Consider the following 12,078-nt stretch of genomic DNA (forward strand, 5'->3'; position numbering starts at 1 on the left):
GAGCAAAAATTTTATCTTTTGTGCAAAATATATGACGTATATTCAATTTATTCACAGTCTTGCAAGGAATCCAGCAATGTCAATTATATTATCCTAACCATAGTGTGAGGTATTATTTATTCCTAAGCCTAAAAACCTAGTGTTTTCACCCAAACATTTCTCAGAGGGAGGAGCCAGCGAGTGTGGGAAGAGGGGGTGGGGGCGAGTTGAGTCCATTATTTGAATGGACATTAACCTGGCGAATTGCATTTCTTAAATATTAATTGTGTGTGCATACCACTAAGTAAAATTAAGATGTTATTTTTACTACAAATATACGATAGTGTCGTGGAAAAAAAGTGAAAAATTGGGGGTCGCTCCAGTCTCTATTTCAATTAATCCCATATGTTCTGTTATTTCATTTACGCTTCGTTTTAATAGCGGTACTCCACGTGGTTCAATTGACTGGCAGAATGCAGAATATATATATATATATGTGAGCATTTTCCAATGAGTAAATATCACCATAGAGTGGAATACAGTATAACGCTTATGAGGCCTTGCTTTTTTTCTTCTAAAATAAAAATAGTATAGCATCAGAAATGTGTGAAAAACTAATATAATTTCTGGAATACTGAAATGTAAGAAAGAGGTTTATATGAAGAAATTGTGAGACAAGGATGGTAAGATGGTGATTTTAAAGCTCACAGAAGGTAGTGAGAATATTTTAATACACTGATAAATGATGAAAGATATGGGCATTCATATGACATAACCTAGTCTTAAAAGATAGTGGAAAAAAAGACCAGGTAAGAGTCAAATATAAATATTATTTTTCGGGGGTATATCTGATGAAACATAACACTTGTACTTGTTGTGTAAGAAAGCGTATTGGTAAAACTCTCAAATGATTACACTTGACTGACATTGGGAAGTACATAAATAAGAAGCATTGAACAGAACATAAAACTAGGTAGCCGTCTCTCACAATGACTGTATACTGAGGTCATCTCTGTGTGAGGTCTTATGTTCCCTCAATAACACAATCAAAACTTAGAAAAGCATCACAAGTGGTAGACCTCTGTTACATCTGATCATAATAATTTCATTGACTGAGGCCTAGGATATGGTGCACTTTTACTATACTAAACCTGATGATGATGATGATGATGATGATGATGATGATGATGATGATGATAGTGATGATGAAAGCACCAATAAAACTGAAGAACTGTGACACAGTCCTGTATAACATATCATCACTGCTCACTACATTCAACTTTAAAAGTGAATATTAATATCAATAACTTAATACACTTATCAAAGTTGGCCCCAAGTTTATTTATACCCCGTATATATATTGGGCTCAGAAACTGAAAAACAACCACAACGCGTTGTGGTTGTTTTCAAAATAACCAGAAGCGAGATTTTGCTATAGGTTAGGTTAGGTTAGTTTGGATTGAGTTAGGTTAGTCTTGATTGGGTTAAGTTAGGTGAGGTTAGGCTACATACAACCCAAATGCAAAATTTTGCTTTCTGGTTATTTTGAAAACAACCATAACACATTGTGGTTGTTTTTTGGTTTCTGAGCCCAATATATATATATATATATATATATATATATATATATATATATATATATATATATATATATATATATATATATATATATATATATATATATATATATATATATATATATATATATATATATATATATATATATATATATAAAACTAAAATATAATTTCCCATATAACCTAATTATCACACTCTTACATTGTCTACCCCTTATCAATATGAGTACAGCACAGTAGTGATCACGTCTTAACACACTGTACACTCATCAAGCACCAGTATAAACAACACTGTCAATCTGGACAAGATGATGCTGACATACAGTACAGTACAGTATATGTAATTTCAGTCTGTAAACACATGTTTCATATATAATTCATTTGGTAATTGAAGTTTGAACTGGCCTTGTTCTTAAGCATCTTCTGTCTTGAAACAACCATATATATATATATATATATATATATATATATATATATATATATATATATATATATATATATATATATATATATATATATATATATATATATATATATATATATATATATATATATATATATATATATATATATATATATATATATATATATATATATATATATATATGGAAAGAGTATTCAGTATTAATATAGTTATTTGATGCATATCTCTGCTCCTTGGTCTATGCAGAGCAGCTCATTTCTTCACAACTGTGTGGATAATAGAGGTATAAAAGGATCCTCTGAAACAGTTTGAGAACATCTATATTATGGTACAATACTGTATATAAAACCTCTATTTACCATAAACAGGAGTGGTAATTTAAAACTTATAGCATTTAAATGTTACTAAATCTTTAACTTTGCTAAAAACCCGAGAGGTAAAAAAGCTTCTTCCAGTATCTTTGGCAATTATCTACATTAAAATATATTGATTTCAGAGCTATGTATTTTTTTTCTACATACAGCAAGTCACACCAATGATTTAATAAAGCATTTACTAATATCCTACTTACTACAACACAAGCCCACACTATTGGACCAAACTTCTCTGTGCTGTAATGCTGCTCGACTGTGTTGGGTACACTGAAAATGAAAGACATGTGCAAGAACACAGAATATATTGTGAAATCACTAAATGAGTTTTGAATAATAAAATTTACTTTACATAAACTTACAATTGCAAGAAGGTTACTTGGGTCCATTTCAAAATGGAACTAATAATAAACATGAAAATCCACTTTACCCTTTGTAGGGTAGTAACACACTTAGGTATTTTATTCTGGCTAATGCCAGACAATTTTATTCAACTGAGAGAAGCCTAAGGAAATAAAACTAGCATGCAGACCTTGTGTTACCAGCATCAGCATGCAATTCTGTATAACTGTCAGCAAGAAAACATTTAATATCCTCACTAAGATTACTTGCTAAGATACAGTAATCTACATCAGAATGTACAAAAGGTTTAGATATACAGGTTGACACCTCTTATCCAGCAGCCAAGGGACCACGGTCATGCTGGCACGGATGACAGTAATTCCCATTAAAACAGAAGGATGATAATTAATTAATGGTACTGAACATTAGCCTAAGCTACATTAAGCCTATTCCTTGTAATGTTATGAACTTCTTTGTATTGTATCCTTATCTGACACACATCATGAGGAGTTCCAGACCATAATCTGTTACATGCCAAAATAGAAACTGGAGGAAAATGCTCAGGTAAGAATATAAGACATATACAGTATTACCCCGCCTAACGCGGTTTCACTTAACGCGTTTTATCATATACGCGGTGCCTCGCCAGAGCTGAATTTTCACTTAACACGGATTTTTTCCACATATACGCGGTGAGTGTCCGCTCGAGACGCTATTTTTAGATTTGCCCCACCCGCCACCCTGCCTGACTGCCTGTTTTAGCTCATAAAATTCATACAAATTACCCGGCCAGAATATAATTTACATTGCTGGAATTCTTATAATTTGGTGATCATTTTGAATATAAACATCATATATTTTGCATTAGACATACAAATTTTAGATAAAATGTTTTCTCTAGTAAATATGTTATCTTTTGTGCAAAATATATGACATTTATATTCAAAATATTCCTGGTCTTACAAGGAATCCAGCAATGTCAATTATATTATCCTAACTTTAGTTTGAGGTATTATTTATTAAAATTTAGTGGTTTTCCCACACATCTCCTTGGGACGGTTGGTGGGGGGGGGGAGGGAGGGACCGACCGACCATCTGTTACCCTGTGAAGAATATATTTTTTTTTTATTAACTGAAGATATTTGTTTTAGCTCATAAAATTCATACAAATTACCCGGTCAGAATATAATTTACATTGCTGGAATTCTTATAATTTGATGATCATTTTGAATATAAACATCATATATTTTGCATTAGACATACAAATTTTAGATAAAATGTTTTCTCTAGTAAATATGTTATCTTTTGTGCAAAATATATGACATTTATATTCAAAATATTCCTGGTCTTACAAGGAATCCAGCAATGTCAATTATATTATCCTAACTTTAATCTGAGGTATTATTTAATACAAAATGTTAAAATTTATTTTTTTCACCCACTCTTCTCTTGAAGGGACGATTGGTGGGGGGTGGGGGGAGGGTTGGGACTGACCGCGCGGTTGGAAGAGGGGGGAGGCAAGGTGGGGTACTTTGATTGACAGATAGTGTCCTGAAGAATATTTTTTTTTTATTAACTGAAGATATTTGTTTTAGCTCATAAAATTCATACAAATTACCCGGCCAGAATATAATTTACATTGCTGGAATTCTTATAATTTGGTGATCATTTTGAATATAAACATCATATATTTTGCATTAGACATACAAATTTTAGATAAAATGTTTTCTCTAGTAAATATGTTATCTTTTGTGCAAAATATATGACATTTATATTCAAAATATTCCTGGTCTTACAAGGAATCCAGCAATGTCAATTGTATTATCCTAACTTTAGTTTGAGGTATTATTTATTAAAATTTAGTGGTTTTCCCCCAAAAATTTCTCGGAGAGGGAAGAGCCGGCAGTGTAGTGTGAGAAGAGGGGGAGGGAGTTGAGTCCATTATTTGAATGGACATTAACTTGGCGACTGTATTTCTCTATTTCTCTTAAGTATTAATTGTGTGCATGTACCATCATAAAATTAAGATGTTATTTTTACTACAACATAGTTATGTGTCTTCAAAAAGTGGAGTTTGGGGGTTGGGCCGGTTTCTATTGGAATTAATCCCATATGTTCTGTTGTTCACTTAACGCGGATTTCACTTAACACGGGACCCTCCGGGTTCTATTGACCGCGTTAAGTGGGGTACAACTGTATATAAAAGTCTTTTCAGAGAACTCTCACCCACATGTACGTGTTCCCAATTGTCTCTCTGACTTACCCGGGGGACAGAGGAGAGGCTGGGGAATACAATGCAATACATAACACATTTCAGGGATATATGGCTCTTAGCAGGTTATGGTCTGGAGCTCCTCATAGTCATCAGGAATGAATTTAATAAATAATGAAATAATGTGACAATAATATCTATTAAATGTACAGTATAATAAATCAAATAACAAATGAAAAATATGAAGAATTTATGTGTCTCAGGTCACGCTCAGTCATAGTAGGGCACTGGTAATCATAACGCTCATGACTTGATGTCCTCAAATGATTTTGTTATTTTTGCAGCCATGCATCATAAGAGATTTTTTTGGGGGGTATTGAAACATAATAGATAGAAAATAATTACCCAGTAAATGTAATACAGTACTGTACAGTACAAACGAAAGTTGTAATTGTACATATTCTCAATCTCACAGCTGTTAGTTACCTGACCACCTACTATCACCACATAGCAAAAATACAAATGATTTATTGCTGCAGTGGTGTACTGTACTGTACTTACATATGTTGAGAGTCAGCACATGTAAGACTGTCTAGTTCCTTGAGTTTATAAGTGGATGAAGAACATTTCATAAGTGACAACGAAAAGGACCAGATCCATATCTGAGACCAGTGTGAAATTTTTTTATAGAAACTTAAAATTTTTATTTTGTTCCTGATTTTTTTTTTTTTTTTAAGTTACGGTGATAAACACTTGGAACTGTAGAGAATATATTTATTCTCCCTGTTCCTGTGATATTAAAAGAGCCTAGCTACTATTACCAGCTCCAGCGTGGTGGTGTCAAAAATAAAGAAAAGAGACATCCAACCACCAACCAACGATCAAAGAAATCAGTTCATAGGTGGCAGCAAAGTGGTAACGGATAACAATATTCCAGTTAATATATATACATTCTACAGAACAAGTCATACGTGTTTAAAAAAAAAACAAGAGTACACAGTGACGTGTTATATTCTTCCAAAGTGTATTATAATATCCCGTCGTGAGACGTTTTGCGTTTAGTGATTTTTATTTTGTCATCTAAAGAGGTGTACAAGTTTCTTTTTCTCAATAACCATTCATGAGTTATTGATAGTTGCTGAATTATGGCAACAAACCTGTGAGCTGAAGTGAACATTAGTTTCTGCAAATGATTCGTTCACTACCCAGGGTGTGACAGGACGTGACTACAGTTGTTGTGACTACCCATCAATCAACATCCTGTCAACAAAATTCTTTCGTATGGCGTGAGTAACCCACAGTTACCAGCACCCCTCTGGTGATGACACATCTCTGACCACGAGAGATGGTCTCAGCATTCTGAGGTATGGTGTGGTGGATGCACTAGTGTACCCAGTGAACCCCAGAGTCCTTGAGTTCACTGACAGGGAGCAGCAGTTTGCTGTACTCAGGATTTTCGTGGACATTGACCCAGTCACCAACCTTAGCATCAGCTGCGTCTCCTATGAATGGCACACGCAAGTCTACGGGATTGCGGCAACAATTTCACATTTTCAAGAAATTCTAGAAGTGATTCTTCAATCAATACTACAAGGAATTGGTATTTTTATAGGTATACATTAGATATATACCCACAGCAAGATTTTCTACACCATATCATCACACGTTAGTCATCGTGTAGGTTATAGTCTTTTTATAAGTGTCTTACTTGTTTTAATATGTACTGATGTTATATAATTTCCAGTTTTTATTTTTCAAACTTTAGACGTACAAAATGCGGATTTTTTTCCCAGGAAGGTAAATAATGTTAATAATTTTCAAACTACAAATATTAAAGTTTTATATTAATGTTAATATCATAGACACATCTTTTCAAACTAAAAATATGATAGATTCATAATAATGTTTAAACCGCAAATATGTCAAGCTAACAATGTTTTTAATTTTCATGATGTCATAGACACATCTTTCCAAACTGCAAATGTGACATTTATAGAGTAATATTTTTGTGTTGTAAGTCAGAATCCTCCAATTTTGCCATTGTACATAATATGCTCCCCATAAAGCATTGCAGACTAGGGCTTGAGTAGCTGTTCAACCGCAGGTGTCAGCTTCCCCAGTTTAGTGTTTACAAACATATGCATGTAACATGGTTAGGTATATGTATAGGGTTTTTCTGTGAGTTTACTTTACTCCTCGAGGAGCTTGGAAAGTGTGCCGGAGCGATGTAATAGCCCCTTTCTTATAGGCAGAAGTATTTATATAAATGGGTTAATTACATTAGATTTATATACTGTACTCTATCACTCTTTGTAACTTTCCACTAGCTATGAGATAGCTTGTTCAGAGAACGTGTTAAGGTGTGCCCACGGGAAGTCGCGTCATTTAGTGCTGAGCTAAGGCATTAAGTAGTTGGCTCTCTGGCCACTTAATGCAGGCAGTAATTTGATATCCTTGACTAGAGGAAGACATTATTGAGAGCCATCGTGGATGGTTCCGTCTTCCTTTGAGGGAGGACGTCGGATATATTTCCGTTCTTCCTTCGACGGGTTCCTAGGCATTCTCACTCAACCTCTCACACAAGCAGGAAGTGTTTTAGCAGAGCTATTTAACATAACCTCCATCCTCATTTAACACTCACAGCTACAGTGATAAGTTATGGTGATATACACTTGGAACTGTATATAATATATTTTCTTAATAAATAGAAGAAAGACAGTAGGGTTTCGCGACTAAAACCCTATATACTTTTACATGTTCCAGCCCATTAACCCCTTAAGAATCAACGGCTAAAGGGCCAGTTCAGCAGTTTGTACACTGACTTGTATCATTTTTACTCTTTTTCTGTTTTTAATATAGCAATATGTATGCTTTTGTTATTGCTGTTTATATGCCTACAATTTCAAGTTTTAATGTTATGGTGTAGTACAGGTAAAGTTACTTTTAGGGGTAAATCTAGTGATCTGAACAGTGGCTTCACAGCCAGTTACAGCAGGCTTACTGTATATTTTGTACATTTTAGACCTGGTGTTCCAAATTCCCCCCAAAAATCCTATCCAGTAACTCCCAGGTCCTAAGCATGGCGGATAAATGGTCCCAAAACCTGTACGGTATTTCTGTTTATTTTAGAGTTCAAGTGTGTGCTCAACTCATACCAAGTGCTTCATAAAGGCTCAAGTAGTGAATGGCCAAGTGTTGAGAGTTGTGATGGTTCAAGACTGACGTATGACCATGATATCGACGTCAAATAAAATGGAAAACGAGTATTAGGGATGCCATCATTGCCCTGTTAGAGGAAGGGAAAAAGGAGGGGGCATCACAATGCAATAAAGTACATGAAGTCCCTGCCTATTGTTGTCCCAGTTAATGTTGTTTCGTTATTACGTCGATACTCTACTATTTCTATATGAAGGCTCCACACAACGTTGTGTAAAATCGTTATTACATTATCAGTCAGACGGTACTACTTTGCTCCACGCAACACTTTCCTTTGCCTGCCTAGTAATGCTGTACAATGTCACTGAGGAGCATCAGTCTCCCTTACAACTCTGCCAGTCTCCCTGCATGGGAGGATTATTGTGCTAAGGAGAATTTAGACTTCAAATTCTCCTTCTCATTGACAAAACTCTTGCACATACACCTAACCTCAGTGATTTGCACGATAATGTTAAAGTTGTTTTCCTTTATGACATCTTTGATAAAGCTGATGGACAAGGGCGACATCGCCGCCTTCAAGGCTTATGATTTATGCATTACTTTTGATCAACTCCTTGTGGCTACTGATGGTGAAGTATCCTGGATTATTGGTGTGATATCTTAAGGAAATTGATAACATAGGTAAGTCATGGGAAGAAGTTACTTAAAGTTGCATGAATGGAGTGTGGCATAAACTATGGCCAAAGTGTTTCAATGACTCTTGGGATTCAAGAATGTTGTCCCATTGTTAAACGTGACATCCTGAACTTGGCACATGAGGCAGGTTTTCTAAAGTTAATGAGTGAGGATATTGATGAGGTGCTTGCTTCCCATACCGAAGAGTTGACTAATAAAGATTCGGAATTCCTGGCTGAGAAGGCGGCGATGATGAAGACTATGTTGTACCCCCCAGAACTTTGACATTGAAATATATGTCTCTAGCATTCAGTCGTTTAGAAGAGGGACTGGATATGCTGGCTGAAGATGACTCTAAGAGAGAACATAACTCTAAAATGCACCAGAATGTCTTAGAGAATCTTTGGTGCTACTATGAACTATACAAAGAGAAGAAAAAGCAAACCAGTCAGTTAACACTGGATGCTATTTTTGGGGAAGGGACAAAAAAAGACAGCAGGAGGAGAAGGACAAGACTACCCCCAGGCAGTGGGAGAAGGTGGATGACCCTCTGGGTCTCAGTGATTCCCGCCACCCTCCCTACCACCGCTCACTCACTTCAGATTTGGCCATCAGTGAGTACAATATATCATACTAAATGTTAATTTAAAACTTATTGTAGTGTATATTTATACGTACAGTGCAGAATATACAGGAATTTACAAACTTTTATATTGTCTTAATTGTGATGCATATAATAGGAACAAATGGAGACTGGGAACATAGCCTACTTATTTCTTAGTTACTTAAGGGAAAAATTGAGCCACTTAATGTTGTTTCACATAACGTCGTGGTTTACAAGAATGTAACCACGATGTTAACAAAGGACTTACTGTACTGTAATTTATTAAAATGACAGCTGTTACTTACCTTTTTCTTTTAGTCCTAATCCAAAGTTTCGGTAACATTTGATCATGAAGACTATCAAGACAATGTGGACCAACAAACTGCCACTGCTGGCAGCATAACGACACTGAGCAATGAGGTTCACATCTTGGTTCAGCGCCGTCTATTGGCCATTAATGAAGAAAAAATACAATCCATAATGATATACTGTATGGCAAACTTTAAGTGTTACATCACCATGTTATATTGTATGTTAGAATTACAGAGTATTGTCATATAAAAGTTTAAGAATAAGTTATCTCTTCTCAACAATATCATGTTAATTCCAATTGGGAGTAAATATGTCATGTTAACATATAATGCAAAGAACAAGGCAGAAAATTGAAGAAAATAGAATGACAAAAAGAAAAATATTTTTTTAGACAATAATACAACAGTAACACAATGACATAAATATGGTTATCAAATAAATTCTAAATCTTTATCAATAGTGTACACTATAGTAATTTATCTGGTAGGAACAGTGACTAACCTGTATGATAGCTGCCAAAACAAACACTACATGACAGGGACTCAGCATCATGGCAACAGTGAAGAGATAACTGCTCTCCACCCGAAGCTGCGGAAGAAGAACTCATTATGGCATTACTGTATAATGAAGGGATAATGTCAGTCAAAGTCAAGCATATGTTGTAGTACTGTACACAGTGTACAGTATACAGTATCTTGCTACAGGAAAATTCCAATTTTACTGACAAGTTCAATACATACAGTACATTGGCTGGAACTAATAAAAGAAATTCAGAGCTTTAATATTCCTGAACTGATTCTAACATTCCATTTCATTATCCTGAGGTATCAGCTCAAAAGTTTAAAGGTTCACCACATGCTCATGAACATAGCAGTGAGTATTACCAACATAACTACCTTTACAACCTTATCTGGAACCATGTAAATATAAAGTAAAAGGTCTTCAGATGATATGAATATTGGCACTGAAAGTAGAATGATAACTGAGCCAAGGTAACTGTTTCCAAAAGATAAATGAGCTTTGTCAAACCTCTTAACCCCTTTGATGCGACTGCCACACCATATGCAATAAACAACACCAGTGCGACTGCCGTACCATGTGCGGTAAACAACACCACTGCGACTGTTGCACGATATGCAGTAAACAACACTAGTGTGACTGCCACACCATATGCAGTAAGCAACACCAGTGTGACTTTTTTTTTTTTTACGGGAATTAGCCACACCCAGGCACAGGTCACTGACCCACATCGGGGCCTGGGGGGTGAAAATATTATTATTATTATTATTATTATTATTATTATTATTATTATTATAATAATAATAATAATAATAATAATAATAATAATAATAATAATAATAATAATAATAATAATAATAATAATAATAACAATAATAATAATAATAATAATAACAATAATAATAAAGAACCATAAAGAAATACAAAATGAAAAAAAAATCAAAAGTGAGAAACAATATATGTACAGTATGTTGTGTTGTCAATAGTAAGAGAAACAATTGAGACCCTGCAATTGTGTGCAAATGAGGCAGAAAGTCAGATGAGCAACCTGGGACTTGGTCACAATTTTCGTGATGCCATGTGGCAGCAAGATCTACCATAGACAACACATTATGCTTCCAATATCTTCCCAGGAGGTAGTACCTCCCTGTTTGGTGACTGCCGCACCATATGCAGTAAACAACACCAGTGTGATCCCTGTGAGCAGGCTTAACACAAGCAGTGTAGCAGTCAGATGCACTAGACCAAGTCAGGCCATGTGTGTGTATAGTTAATTTATAATTTTTTTAATTTTTCTTATTATAATTATATTTATGGTCATGAAGCATAATAAGACTCTTATTTAGTCCTTAAGCAGAACACAGTTCTGCAAATAAATTGAACTGAATATGAAGTGTTTGTCAAGGATAATCCTATGTCGGTAAGAGGAGTGGGGGTGAGGGAGAGGAGTTTGGCTGGAAAACAGAAAGGAGAGAGGCAGGATTGGGCAGATAAAGAGACTGTGAAATAAGGTGGTGAAGGGGTGGGAAAACTATGGATGGCTATTACAACTTATGACAGTATACCAATGTCTATCAATCACATGCCCCCCAGTATGGCCATCTCTCTTCAACCACCAAAACAACATAGGCAGCAAACCTCGACTTGACTGCATCCCTTTCCTCACAGACTGGTGTCTCACAGCATTGGGAAATTTATATATACAGTATTGCTATTAGGACAGCCTCTGTTTTTCACGGCCAGCAAACACATTTTAAAATAGGTGGTGCATTCTCAAGCCATACAGAGCCCAAAGTAAGCAGTCAAATGAAAACATTCTATTTATTTGTTATGTTTATAGTGTGCTTTGTTGGCAGTATAAATTGGCTAAGCATATAAATAATTCTGTAAAACATTGGGTTATATAT

At 35.0% G+C, this 12,078-nt stretch overlaps 1 protein-coding gene across 2 annotated transcripts in view; it reads right to left on the reverse strand.

Annotated features, from left to right (window-relative positions):
* Window positions 1-2,143: 2,143 nt before the first annotated feature.
* The window catches only part of LOC121869357, a 30,823-nt gene continuing 20,888 nt past the window's right edge, over window positions 2,144-12,078 (reverse strand). The window contains exons 7-10 of one of the 2 annotated variants that reach the window (XM_042370701.1): window positions 10,154-10,240; window positions 9,646-9,784; window positions 2,552-2,621; window positions 2,172-2,246 (exon numbers count right to left, since the gene is read on the reverse strand). In XM_042370701.1, coding sequence (XP_042226635.1) covers window positions 2,569-2,621; window positions 9,646-9,784; window positions 10,154-10,240 — 279 coding nt within the window. In that variant the 3' untranslated portion in view covers window positions 2,172-2,246; window positions 2,552-2,568. Of the gene's footprint in view, window positions 2,622-9,645; window positions 9,785-10,153; window positions 10,241-12,078 lie in introns of both variants that reach the window. The other variant, XM_042370694.1, reaches the window with a different exon arrangement.

This window comes from Homarus americanus, unplaced genomic scaffold, assembly GCF_018991925.1.
Source record: "Homarus americanus isolate GMGI-L3 unplaced genomic scaffold, GMGI_Hamer_2.0 scaffold32583, whole genome shotgun sequence".
Lineage (NCBI taxonomy): Eukaryota > Metazoa > Arthropoda > Malacostraca > Decapoda > Nephropidae > Homarus > Homarus americanus.